Source organism: Doryrhamphus excisus, linkage group LG20 (assembly GCF_037039965.1).
Source record: "Doryrhamphus excisus strain RoL-2023G ecotype Guam linkage group LG20, RoL_Dexc_Guam_v1.1, whole genome shotgun sequence".
NCBI classification, from domain to species: Eukaryota; Metazoa; Chordata; class Actinopteri; order Syngnathiformes; family Syngnathidae; genus Doryrhamphus; species Doryrhamphus excisus.
The window spans coordinates 14,418,431-14,433,200 of NC_136376.1; the positions used below are offsets into that span (position 1 = coordinate 14,418,431).

The 14,770-nt window shown below is 41.2% G+C and overlaps 1 protein-coding gene across 12 annotated transcripts in view; it reads left to right on the top strand.

Annotated features, from left to right (window-relative positions):
• adgrb3 (adhesion G protein-coupled receptor B3) overlaps positions 1-14,770 on the top strand; it is a 158,980-nt gene that overhangs the window by 95,260 nt on the left and 48,950 nt on the right. For 9 of the 12 annotated variants that reach the window (XM_078799331.1, XM_078799333.1, XM_078799329.1 and 6 more), the window contains 4 exons: positions 4,531-4,637; positions 5,759-5,956; positions 8,086-8,154; positions 11,534-11,642. In XM_078799331.1, the coding sequence (XP_078655457.1) occupies positions 4,531-4,637; positions 5,759-5,956; positions 8,086-8,154; positions 11,534-11,642 (483 nt within the window). The remainder of the gene's footprint in view (positions 1-4,530; positions 4,638-5,758; positions 5,957-8,085; positions 8,155-11,533; positions 11,643-14,770) is intronic. The other 3 variants (XM_058058086.2, XM_058058088.2, XM_058058087.2) reach the window with 2 other exon arrangements.

A 14,770-nucleotide genomic window follows, 5' to 3' on the forward strand; every position in this document is an offset into this window, starting at 1 on the left:
TCAGTGTACCCGGAATGCTCGGAACACTCCCTCCTCCCCTTGACATTGACAGACACCTTTAGACTGATAAGATGCAGTTGGAGACATAAGAGGTTTTTTTTCAAAGTAAAACGCCACTTTTATACTTCATATTCTGCTCACATTCTGTCCCAGAACGACATCTTTGTGAACCACTACAAGCCTTCTTCATTTTTGTTCTACATTCATTTGTATCCATTTCCATTCCTGTCTGCTTTGTTTCATATTAGAATTACCAATTAAGTTCGCTGTCACTCGTCGGAAGAAGAGTGCAATTACGGCAACGTAACTTCAAGCTATTAAACTCTTCACAGGTTAATGCTCCCAAAAGTGCTCATGTACCCTGAGTAAAGAGGCTAAATGAAACAGAGTCCTCTTGCATGAAGATAGTTAGGCTGTTAATCTGCCGAAGGAAGCCTTATTGATTTCTATTAGTGACGCTAGTGGAGATGCATACCATGACCATACATGTACCAGCACATAGTCAAGTAGACATACGGGACTTTTTATTAGATGGCTGCATGGTGCGGAAGTGGTTTGTGTGCAGGCAACACAGCTAGGAGACTCGGGTTCGATTCCCGTTCAGGCATCTGTGTGTGGCGTTTGCATGTTCTCCCCGTGCATGCGTGGGTTTCCTCCCACATTCCAAAAACATGCTAGGTTAATTAGCCACTCCAAATTGTCCATAGGTATGAATGTGAGTGTGAATGGTTGTTTGTCTATATGTGCTTTGTGATTGTCTGACAAGGGTGTACCCCGCCTCTCGCCTGAAGACAACTGGGATAGGCTCCAGCATGCACGCAACCCTCGTGAGGATAAGCGGTATAGAAAATAGATGGATGGACTTTTTATTAGAAATGGTGTGCTTTTTAGACAATTCATCACACCAACCTTCGGCTTTGTTTAAAAATGTCTGGTTTTTATTATTTATTATACTTGGCAGCTCTTTTCTGATTTTATTACTTACACAACAAAAGATTGAGGTCTGACACAAGACTTTTTTTTTCCCAGCATGACTTCATCAAAACAGGTACGGGTCATCTGGCGGCCATTAGATCATTTTTTAGTAGTGATGGAAAGGCTCCTACCTTGTTCTAATTAATACATGAAAATAAGCTGTCAAATCAATGTAGTCTTTTTGAACAAAGGGGAAAAAATGCATTCGGAAGCTTAATCTGCCTTTGCATGTGCTTTAAAATGTTGATGATATTAAAATGGATGTGCTATGCAGCAGTTGGTGTGAAACTCATATCATACTGATATACTACTGCAACTGCTACTTGGCGATCATTCATTCATTCATTCATTTTCTACCGCTTATCCTCACAAGGGTTGCAGGGGTTGGGGTACACCCTGGACTGGTGGCCAGCCAATCACAGGGCACATATAGACAAACAACCATTCACACTCACATTCATACCTATGGACAATTTGGAGTCACCAATTAACCTAGCATGTTTTTGGAATGTGGGAGGAAACCGGAGTACCCGGAGAAAACCCACGCATGCACGGGGAGAACATGCAAACTCCACACAGAGATGCCCGAGGGTGGAATTAAACTCAATTTCTGCCGTGCAGCCCTTGGCAATCATGTGTTTTGGAAATTGAATTAATATTACAGGCCTTGACACCAGCATCTTCTAATATATTGCAGGGTTGTTCAAAACAAATGAACCAATTTCATATTTGCATCTGTTGTCAAACATTGTCATAGAATGAGTCTGCGACCACGTGAAAGAGGACTCCACTACTATTATAAGCAGATTGTTGAATGGATGCTTCTTACATTGCTGTCAATCAAAACGTGCTTGATTATCATTGTACTTGCATTAGGGTGCATCAAAAAACACAATTATTGAATTTTTATATGTCTGGGTACTAAAAGAGTTCCAATATATGTAGAAACAACACATAGAAAATATTTTTCCTATACATGATTATTTAGGGGTGCCACCATACATCTGTTTTTGTGGAATAAAGTGGTGAACAGTTCAATGGTCGCCATGGAGATTTGAGGTGATCTTTATGTTTTTGTTGGTATTTATACTCCTATTACATATTACTAGCAAATTTGTCGTTTTGTAATTTGAATGATTTGTAGTCATATTTATAGGTATTTAGTGCTCATTGCCTCTACTGTAGCTAACATTAGCTAGCTACAGTTTGCTAATGACAGTTAGCTAATAGCTGAGCAAGTAAAACATCAACAACAGTAATATAGAGTAGACAGTATTGCTGATGCTTCATATTTATGTTGATATTTATACTCCTATTACATATTACTAGCAAATTTGCGGTTTTGTCTTTGTAATTTGAATGATTTGTAGTCATATTTATAGGTATTTAGTGCTCATTGCCTCTACTGTAGCTAACATTAGCTAGCTACAGTTTGCTAATGACAGTTAGCTAATAGCTGAGCAAGCATAACATCAACAACAGTAATATAGAGTAGACCATATTACTGATGCTTCATATTTATTGAGAGTAGTACTGTAGTCCTACATAATGTGATATAAACTTGTCCATGTATTATTTTAGACACTGTTTAGTGCTCATTGCCTCTACTGTAGCTAACATTAGCTAGCTACAGTTTGCTAATGACAGTTAGCTAATAGCTGAGCAAGTAAAACATCAACAACAGTAATATAGAGTAGACAGTATTGCTGATGCTTCATATTTATGTTGATATTTATACTCCTATTACATATTACTAGCAAATTTGCGGTTTTGTCTTTGTAATTTGAATGATTTGTAGTCATATTTATAGGTATTTAGTGCTCATTGCCTCTACTGTAGCTAACATTAGCTAGCTACAGTTTGCTAATGACAGTTAGCTAATAGCTGAGCAAGCATAACATCAACAACAGTGGCACCCCTAAATCTCAATGGATTTCCTCAAAACTTTGCAAAAGACATTTTTATGTTCATTAGAAAAAAATGGAATGCCAGCCAAATTGATATTATGAATTAAAAATTTCCCATTCAAATTTGATGCGCCCTAACGTGCATACTTTCTGATCCAATCAATGTTAGATTTTGTGGTCTTCACCACAGTTGGATTCGGTGTGCAAAACCCAACTTGAGTTTTTCATTTTTGCTTCAGGGGTGACGTTTTTGGTGCGGCCCTCTCATAGTGTGTGTGTGAGCACAGAGCAGATAAGATAGTGGCGGTGGCGAAGGTGGGCGTGTAGGAGGGGTGGCTTTGAGCCCTCGCTGCGTGTGAGTGTGTTGGTGTGTGAAGAAGTGAGAACGAGAACAAGCGATAGCGAAGGTTTAAGGGAAGCACGGACGCCAGGGGAAATGTTTTGTTACTGTGGGAGTTTTCCTGGGGATGTCGAGCGGCCGGGTGATCTGTGAAGTGCTCTCCTGCAGGTCGACAGCTGGGAAGGTGTGATGTTGGAGCGTCTATGTAGGATGCGCACGGCCGTGTGGGTGGATATTGGGCGGTTCTGCTATTTATGGATCACTGTTCCAGTGCCTGACAGCGACCACAGCAGTAGTGCTATATGCTTGAATAAACCACTCATGCATGCAGCACTAATAACACAAGACATGACGCATATACAGTGGATCCATGCACATTTTTTTTTGTGTGTGGGGGGGGGGTAGACAGGACAGCAAGGCACAAATAAGCACACATTCCACTGGAAACCCTGCACCGGGAAAGAGGAAGGAAGGATGTAGGTCTTCCAGCAGGGGCCGGCAGCCAGCCACTCATCACACCCCCGCCTTTCTACACTGGGGGGTGAAGCAGTGAAGGCATGGGATGGGGGGGGGGGTATGTGCATGTATGAGAGTCTCCTTGCATGCATGTGTGTGTAGGCCTGAAGAAGTTTGCCCAGCCTATTGCCCAATCTTGGAGCCTCAAGTCTGCAGGATGTCATTGGGATAACACTGCAGTTGCCGTGGAGACGGTCGCAAGCGGACCCCAGTCAGAGACAACTGTTAATTGCAGTGCTTTTAACTGTACACTTAAAAGAAACTGCACGTATTTATTTATGCTGCAAGACACAAAAGTGAAACTTATCTTAGACACCGTGACTCCAGTTCTATCTGTTCATCGATCATCTTCCATTATCTTTCATCAATAACCGTCGCCCGCAATGTAACCCTTATGAAAAGTGGCTATCCACTGTATTACAAGTCAGGGGACTCCAGTTTAGCCGCTAATACATTTTAAAAAAGCAGTCTCAACTGTACTGCATAATTGAATATGCATCATCAAATTTTGATGGTGAGTGATAAGCAGCAGAACTGGACAAAAGGGGAATGTTAAATATCTCATGAAAAAAAATAATACGCCTGTCTTCTTCTCTTCTCTTCCCCTTCATTTCCTGTTTCTAACTTTCCCTACCATCCTTCTGTCATTCAACTCTCCTTTGGTCTTAATCCCACCCCTAAACTCTTTACACCCTCATCCACATCTCCCTTCTTATCTTCCCCCGCCGCTTCCTCCTCTCCAAATCTGTCACCGTCTCTCCTTCCGTCCTTCTGTCTTTGTCTCTCTCGCAGGCACAACCAGTCGACGCTGTTCTTTGGATCACCGCGGTATGGCCTTCTGGGAGCCGCCGAGCTATGCACGATGCATAACAAATGAATTCAGATACTTGCAGCAATCAGTAGGTGCAAAGTCAGCTCCATCCCACATCCTCTGTTCCCAATGCATCAAAATCTACCCCCCCCCCCCACCACCCCCCACCACCACGCCTCAAGCATCCTTTCTCGTTGCATTGTGGCCAAACGTTAAGCTGCTTCTATCGAGATGAAAACTGTACAAGTTGCCATCAAGCCACGTTTAAGAATAGTGCCCAGTCATCCAAAGATGTCAGATATGTTTCACTTTGGCCGTAATATCAAATTGGTTAGGAGTTTCATCTGATCTATGGATAAAAATAAGTCCGTTTACAAATTACAGTGCATCATTTGTGCCTGTAAATTACTATGCAAACACTAACAGCCTCCAGGGTATCACATTCTTACACAGAACAAAATGACACACAAATAGACCAAGTAACACATGGAACATTTTTCCCATGAATGCGATCCATTTTTAGTCACTAAAAATACGGTTAGCTCTTCAGCGCTGCAAAAACCTTTCTTATTGTAGCAAAAATTGCCAGTTGTATAAGAAAAATTTGCTTGCTAGAATACTTATAACTAGAATATTTTTCTTGTGACTTTTAATCCTATAATGAGCCCCAAGTTGCTTTTATCACATATATAGAGTTAAGTAAAATGTTCTTATTACAAGGTAAGATTAAGCCAAATGTTCTTATGAGATTCATAAATCGAGATAACATTTCCTTTGATGAGGCTAGATTTGAACAACAACAAGAAAAATGAACCACTCCTGCATTCGATCTTCAACTTTCTTGACATTTTATTGTTTATATACATGATCTTTTTTATGTTATAAGATGTATTGCGCAATGTGTGAATAGACATACTGCATATATGAACCTCCACTTTGTGCATTGATGGGAAATGTCATTTTATTTCTTCCTAAGTGTGTGTCTTCTGCTCCAGTTATCTCTCTTTTATTCACATTGGCTCATTTCAAGACACCGGCAAGTGCCAATACAATTGAGTCTGGCTTAGATATTAAGCGTCACATCTTTGAGAGCACAGGCTTTCTTTCTTCGTTTCATACACTCCATTTCCTCCAATGTGCAGCCAATTGTGTGCCTGTCAACTGAGTGAAGGATGTCGATGCCCCAAGTTCTGTTCTCTCCTGTTTTTGGAGGTTCAGGGGCACCTTGCAAAAGGTCAGAGGATGCTGGCGGGTGATGGGATGTCCCAGGTGACCAAAAATCTACTGGACCTCACTCAGAGGAAGAACTTCTACGCTGGTGATCTGTTGTCTTCTGTGGAGATCCTTCGCAACGTGACCGAAACCTTCAAAAGGGCCAGCTATGAGCCGTCCTCAGATGATGTGCAGGTAAATAATCATTTTTTTTTTCAAGTTACTATACGGAGCTTGGCTTACAGTACATGTAGTATGTATAACTTTCTCTTTCTTTAACCAGTTGAGACTAAATCAACAGTGCCTCCAATTCATCAAGAATCAATTCTGGACTTTTGAATAATGTAATCATAAAAACTGCATGTGTCGAACTTGACTATTTAGTGTCCGAAGACTTTTGCACAGTGCTGCATGCAGTACAAAAAAATCGATTATGATCTTTCCTCAGCAATACTGTCATGTATCAGAGACCTTTCTGAGGCATCGCGACGGCTGACAAACAAGCCCGTGGCTCTATTGTATTAAGAAGTCTCCTCCACATCCTAAGCTGTTTCATCTCATCATGTCGGACTTGACTGCAGTCCTGATCCTCTTTATGTCAATGATGGAGATTATAGCTAAAGCCCAACCTCCATCTTCAATACGATAATTTATGTCCTCAGAGCCGTGTCACTTTCAAAGGCACCCTTTTCGGGCCTCGGGATCTCTGCTCACTTCTGCATTCGTGAGTGATTTACTCACTCTGTCTGCACACCCTGTTTGTTGAAACACCTAACCGGGCGCAATCAATTGTCTTTTGACATTTGATTTTGGATCTTATGCTTAGTGGCCAAAAGCTACCTAATAAGACAGAAGAACTGTATTGACACTGGCTGTCAAAGGTAATAATGCTCAGTTTTTAATAGTTTGAATGATATTGTCATAAATATTAATATTTAATAGATTGTTAGTAAGCATTGGAATATTAATGTCACCCTCTCCAAAAATATTCTTATTCATCTAATTTAAAGAAGGCCATTTTTTTTGCTAATGGTGAAATCTTCTGAATGATGTTTTACACCTACTTGATTCAAATCCATTGGGAGCAGATGCAGATGCACCATATATTTTGGCTGCTCAGTACAGTACAATACAATGCAGTACTGTCCTGTATCTGTTGGTTATTATTATTATTATCAGCAGGTATTGTATTTAGATATAAATCTAAAGATAATGATCTAATGATTTAATATTAAAATCATGTAAAAAAATATAAAATGAACCACTGTTTTGTTAGTTTTCTCAGATGAAGTCTTTACCATGCCGTACCAAATTTGTATATAAAGCACTTTAACAATAACCACAGTCCAAAAGAAAAATATAGAAATAATATATCCATTTTATCTTATCCCCTGCTGTCTTCAGGCGAGAGGCGGGGTCCACCCTGGACTGGTGGCCAGCCAATCACAGGGCACATATAGACAAACAACCATTCACACTCACAAATGTGAATGTGAATAAAATAAGAAACCATAGAAAATCAATGTTAAAACAACACAAGTCCAATAAAATATTTGTAAAATTTAATAACTAATTTGCTGGCAGTTTGGAAAATAATCGCATGCAGCGCTCACATGCAGGTAATATTCTGCAGGAATGGCTGGATGGCTGACCTGGAACCCATCCAGCCATTTTTGCACCATAGAAAATCTGTGAGATGAGGGAAGCATTGTGTCCACGGTTATTACCGCAGCTCTTCGGGGTGGTGTGGGCCCACAGCAGAGCAGTCAGATAGCCCTTTGCCGCTCCCCCTTGATGTGTCTCTGCACTAATGCAGTGTTAAAGTGGGCACATTACCACCAGAGGGAGCATAAGCATTCAAGTAGAAAACAAGATAGCCTGTGTCAAGAGATAGAGAGGGAGAAAGCGAGAGAGAGAGACTCCCTCAGGCACACTGTGGACCAGACGAAATAACAAGACTAAGGATCAGACCGAGGTCCTATTACGACTGCAGGCATGCACCCCAAGCATCCCCGTCTCTCTCCCGCTGAACAAGACAATGTACACAGCTGCTCAAACATTCCCTTTCATCTGTTTTTTTTTTCTTTTCTGGTTGCAACTTGTGCTTCTTTCCTCCAGCGTTCCATGTCTGCTGCGAGCTGCAGGGCTGCGTTCAAGGAGACTTTGTGTTGTGTTGTGTTGTGTCCCCAATGCCATCACACACACAAAGTATGACCCTGTTAGTGCCGCACTGAAAAAGACCTTTGTTTCCAATATCATGACAGAGATTGAATGCATGTGTGTGGGTGTGTTACTCACGGTTATTGTCATTATTACCTCGACAGAATTTCTTTCAAATCATCAGCAATCTCTTGGAGGAGGAAAATAAGGAGAAATGGGAGGATGCGCAGAAGGTAGGCATGTCGCAGTGAATAATTCAGGTCTGAGTGTTTTGCACTAAAAAAAAAACACACACAGAAAGCTGTGCCACCTCATCCATAGACTTAAATAAAAGTCAGCCTCTTGCTGGGATAATGCTCTGCTTCACATGGGGTCATTTTGCAGGTGTCCTCGTACAGCATGTGGCCTCATTTTGAAGGTGACTTCCGCAGATCACCACTTGGTGGCAGCAACACCGCCACAGAGCAGAGCCTGACCGGCCATAAAAAGCACTGCAGGGCTCTCCCATTCAGCACAATGTTCCATACAGCAGATACAAATCATGGCAATTAGTGTGATTAGACCATTACTTAAGTTGAATTTTATAGCACTCTGTTGCACTTCAGGCTTTAAATGTTTTATTGATTATGGTGCAGCAGCTAAAAGTCAAGCCTGTTTCCTCGAGTGTGCGTCTGGCTGGGGAAATGACCAGTGTTGTGAGAAAAAGGATGCATTTTAAGAGCGATAGCATAGCGTTAATACACCGTGGGTCAAAACACAGCACATGCTCTCAACACCGGTTAGCTCCTGGCTACATCTTCCGTTCCACGCACGTCAAAGCTTTGAGATGGCATCTTCAACAACCTGTGTCTGCAAGCTGAACCCCCCACCCTGAAAACACACACGACCTAGACAAAAGATGCCATCTGTGATAGCTGCAGTCTGGAGAGGGCATCTGCTCTGTTGCAACTGCCAGGTCCACCTGAATTAGGTAACACTTGCACTGACGCAAAATGACACAAGGGCAGTTTAAATACACTTACATCAGTTTGGTGTTGAGAGCTGGGCCCAGCTTGCCTGTGTTGGCTCTGTTTATTCACGCTAGCTCTAATTTGACAGGGCACATTACCGGCTTGCGTCTTTTGGAGGCGCTCACAGAAGGAAAAATAATAAATAATAAAATTTTCCCTATGATGCTGCTTCATTTCCGGCACTATAGTCTACCCCCCAGACAATGGCCTGACTTCACAGTTATCAGTTTTTCTCACATGCTGCCTTGTGTTGCATTAATGAGTGCACGCCGCACTCCGTTTGCGCAGCACCCACGCGCTGTGCGTCAAAGATGTCTGAAAAAGACTTCCATGAAGCATCTCACTGTGAGGTTTTACTGGCTGTAGACTTGCTCGGGCCCAGGGATCACTATATATTCACCTCCTGTCACTGTTGCCATGGTGAGGGAAGCAAGAGCTCTGTCTAAAGATACTCCACTGCAGCCATTTCCCTGTGCTGCCTTCACATCTTTACAGTTGCCATGGAGACCCGCGGAATAAGTATGACTGTGCTGTGCGTCAAACGTGCCGGAAGGGGCAACGCAATGTGCTTTTTTACCACACCCACCACACGCCAACCCCCCCCACCTCTGTGGCTTTGACTCTGCTGTGTCAGAGGCTCTCAACTTTAGCTCATCCACATTTAAATATACAACACACACGAGTGAGAAGAAGGGGGGCTGCCTCGGGAGATCGCCCAATATAAACACAGGGTGAGGTGCTAATTGCTAAATGCCACTTAAAGGCCTTTATAATTGCTTGACATCCTCATTTTGTGCTCACACATTTGTTAAAGTAAAGCTATTTGTTTAGCTTATGTTGTTGCTTGAGGAGTATTGTCAAGTATGGTTACATACAAGAATCACTGGGCGGGGGCATGTCAAAGCTTGTGGTTAGATGCGACCTGTCATTGTGTGGACTAGCAGCCAAGGATAGTGATTTATTGACCTGGAGGAAATTGCTTACTGGGCTCACCGTGTCAATGCTGGGGCTTGTGGGGCTGTCCGTGGTGCTGACCACAGAGCCACAACCCTCCACTGTAGTGACCGAGCTGACCGTGTTGGATTGAGCCATTGATTCTTTGGTCAATACGCTATTGGAAATAAAGACGAGCAAACATAACATCCTGCCAGGATGCAAGTACAACGCTAATGGGCCTTTTACTGACTTGCTAATCATCAACAAGTGAGTACAGAACACATACCGTAGGCGTGGATATGCCAAGGAAACACATTAACCAACCTCAAATCAAATATAAATGGACACCACGTGCCTCATTTTAAGCCTAACAAAACACTATAAATTGAAGTTTAATGAGAAAAAAAATACAGTAAAGTCTCGTTTTTTTGATATTGTCGGGAGTCTGAAAAAATACAGATATAACCGGACTATTCATATATCCGATCTTGCGCTGAACTGCATTAAAAGTGGGCAATAATGCACTGGACATTGTTCTATAGTATAGAACAATGTCGAGCAGCTTAAATCAATCTTTGCTTAAGGATTTCAATACCAAAAAAGAACACGGCGAACGGCTGCTTCCAGTCAACTTTATTTTTCACACTTCCACCATCAGAGCGCAGCACACACACCGATTCCCGCACTTCCTGGTTCACAGGTCATGCTCAACCCGCCCCACATAGCTGGCCAAACACATGCCTGCAACAGAAGAACCAACAAACACCAGCATGTACATATGAAAAACAGTGATTATTGCAAGCGATAAAAAGATATCTGAATACAACACAATTAAATACATGTATTTGTACGCTTGTGTCTTCGTTGGAATAGGTGTGTATGCTATGTCAGTTGGTTCTTCTGTTGCAGGCATGTGTTTGGCCAGCTATGTGGGGCGGGTTGAGCATGACCTGTGAACCAGGAAGTGCGGGAATCGGTGTGTGTGCTGTGCTCTAGTGGTGGAAGTGTGAAAAATAAAGTTGACTGGAAGCAGCCGTTCGCCGTGTTCTTTTTTGGTATTGAAATCCTTAAGCAAAGATTGATTTAAGCTGCTTTTGTATCGATATAAGCAGACCAAATTGGCTGGCGGGAGATGAAAAGGGCATCGTAGTAACCGATTTATCATAATAACCGGGTATCGTACTAACGGAACTAATTATATCCTAAAAGACTAGAAATTTGCCGGGAAATGAAAATAGTATCGTAATAAGCAGTAATTCGTTATAACCGATATCGATATAACGAGACTTTACTGTATGTTTTAATAGTAAGAAATCCCTTCATAACCCTTTTCTTTTGCAAGTATACATTTCAACGAAAGATGTTTTTGAGTTATGCCGGTAACAAAGAAACATGCACACATACATTACTTACTAATACAAGTTAAAAGTCAACAAAAGTTAAGCTCTATTAAGTTTCTTGTACAACATATGTAACAATGAGTAATAATGATAATAGTTAATCACGTTTGATAATAATTGTAATAATAAGGATTTCACATTTTTTGGCCCTTTTTCGACATTTTGTTCCGCCACCGACAGCCACAGTGTGTGTGAACTCAAAGCAGCAGAGTGGAAAATGAGGTGCTTTCTTTGTGATTATTTAATAATTTCTTTGTCTTGTGCAGATGTATCCCGGAGCGGTGGAGCTCATGCAGGTCATAGAGGAATTCATCCACATCGTCGGCTTGGGCATGAAGGATTTCCACAATGCGTATTTGATGACCGGGAACTTGGGTAAGAGTCGGCCTCCGAGCCTTTGTTTCTAAAGCTATCATTAATTTCGGAGAAATGATGCGTGGCGCACAGCCTGGAGGAAAACTGCTGGGGATCGATAATGTTTATTAAAACGGAGCAAATGGGTTTTAATGTACTCGATTCTGATGAAACATTCCAACATCAAGACAGAATGGTAGTAGTTTTCACTTGCATATTTTTTAGATTTGATTTCTGCCAATTGGCTGATTACCAGCTACCCTACTAGTTCTTGGAGATCTTGCAGTGGTGTGTTTGCCCCTTTTCTGATTTCTAATTTTGCAAATGTTTCAGATCATCAAACAAATGTAAGTATGTAAGACAACACAACTGAACACAAGTGATCAGTGCACAGTTTGGATAATGTTATAAAGCCATTTCAAAAGTTTTGGGACTCCAGCAAACCTTCCCAGGAGTGGCTGCCCAACCAAAATGACCTCAAGAGCGCAGCGACGACTCATCAAGAGGTCACAAAAGACCCCACAACAACGTCCAAAGAACTGCAGGCCTCACTTAAGGTCGGTGTTCATGACTCCACCTAAGAAAGACACTGGGAAAAAAAACATCTGCATGGCAGAGTTCCAAGACTAAACCACTGCTGAACAAAAAATTTTAATTTCTAAATTTTGTCAGAAAACATCTTGATTTCCAAGACCTTTGGGAAAATACTGTGTGGTCTGACAAGGTGTGTGTCCCATTACATTGCATTTCAAAAACAGAACATCTTACCAACAGTGAAATATGGTGGGGGTAGTGTGATGGTCTGGGACTGTTTTGCTGCTTCAGAACCTGGAAGTCTACCAAGGAGAATATCTGGCCATCTGTTTGTGACCACAAGCTGGGTTCTGCAGCAGGACAATAATCCAAAACACACCATCAAGTCCGACAAGCTCTGGAGTGGATGGATGGACGGAAAATGGAAGGACTTTGAAGTGGCCTAGTCAAAGTCCTGAACTGGATCCTATTGAGATGCTATCGGCATGACTTTAAAAGGGCAATATATGCCCTTAATCTCCCTTAATAATTAAAAGTTTTGTGTTCAGTTGTGTTGTCATTTGACTCATATTTACGTTTGTTTGATGATCTGAAACATTTAGTTGTGACAAACATGCACAAAAGTATGAAATCAGCAAAGGGGGTAAACACTTTTTCACATCTCTGTTCAGTGTATTCCACTTCTTCCTGCGTTGAGTGACGTGGCTTTTTTATGACAATTTGGCAAGATTTAGCTACTAACGTCAGCTATCATTGAATGTACAGTAACCCCTTGTTTCAACTGTGTTTAGTGAATTTCTGTGATGTAGGATTCCTTGATTATAAATTGAATATTTTTATAGTTAGAGCATAGAACACTCATTTATGACCTCATAAATGTGTTTTTTTATATTATTAGAGCCCTTAGAACTCCTCCAGTAGACATCAAAATCGTAAATAAAAGAGAAATACGACTGTGTGTTACTGTAAATGTGTTCAGGCGTTATAGGGAGCTTAATGGCCGTGGACAGAAAGTGACTTCAGGGGTTCAGAGTTGAGTTTTAGCGTGGCGTGGGTTATTTCTGCAAAAGTAGCTCCTGTCTTTTTATTGGGGATTGTTGTGCCTGTTGTGAGATAATTTAAACCTGCAATGAAAGCCTGTTATTCTGGCGCTCAAGTCTGGTGCTGGTGCGTCTCTGCGAACATTACAGTAACATTCTTGACACCTCGTGACCAGTGTATGGTCGTAGCAAAGTCATGCGTGTGCAAATAATTAATCTTCTGAATGTGTTATATTTGTATTTTAGTTCATTTAGCTATTTTTATGCTTGAAAATATTTCATTTAGATAAAAAATAAGTCATATTTGCTTACAATATGTACATTTTTGACTAATAATGAATTCAACTACAAACAGCTCCTGCAAAAACTCCTGCTCATTTCAATGGCTATGCTGGTCTGTCCACTCCCTCATTGTCACCCAAAATCTGGTCCAGATCTTGGTTCACTGTACTTCTTGCCATTCTTTCCATGATCCAAATTGTAAATGTGAAATCAGCCAATCAAATGAGTGAATTCCCCTCACATGTCTGGACCTTGTTTTTCTGCTGGTATACTGGAAAAGCGGTCAAAATGAGAATCCCCTGAAGCTTCCATGATGAGAAGAGGAGCTGGTTGTCATTGTGTTGGCTAAATGTACACTCAAAATATTGCTTTATAATCATATTATTATAACCGGGTCCAAACCCACCCTAACAATACAGTGGTCATAATTTCAACCAGACCATTTTAAAATGTAGTACAAATTATTTTTTCGGTTTTATTTTGTTGAAATAGAGTCAAAAATTATTGATGCAATAAACAAATGTTATGTGATTGTTTTTATGCATTAAAATGTAAAACGGGTTGGTGCCGACCCTAACACAAGAGGAGGGTTAAACTAGCAATGGTAAGACATGCTTCTTATATTTTTTGGAGCGAATTGCATGCAAAAGAAAACCATCAATGCCCTGCGGAATACGTTGTGGTCATTTGCAATTACATCGGGTAACATTACCAATGAATAAAACACTAAAATAAAGAATTCTCCAAAATCTAATCGTATATAGCGATCTCTGATAAACATCAATGCTGCAATGCAATTAAATGTAATTGGATGAGTACGCGCCATGTTGCCCTGTGTTCTCAGCAATGATAACGTGATTATTTGCGATGTGCATAAATATGGTGGGTGTGTCTGATGGAAAGTTATCAAGTTGTAGTGAAATTACAAATCATTCATTGTAACTCTAATGAGCTCGAAAGCCATTTTCAATGCACCGTTGGTCATAGCGGATATTAAAACGGCCTTTTTTTCGAGACACATAGTCTCTTGATACGAGTCTTGGAACAATATTTCTACTTGCTAATGTTCTCGTGGGTTCTTTTAGCTTGTGTGTCGCACAGGCTCTCGGATGATCGCGCGTCTCTGTGGCATTTCATTTCTCACTCAGCCATGGATGCCGCCTCGGTGGGAATGGAATAATAGAACAGCGCTCTTGATTTATTCATGCAAATGAATGTGAGCACGAACAGCTGTGCTGGTAGGCAATTCCTCCAGAGGAGTCACATTTTCTTCCTTGTATTCTTTACAGTGGC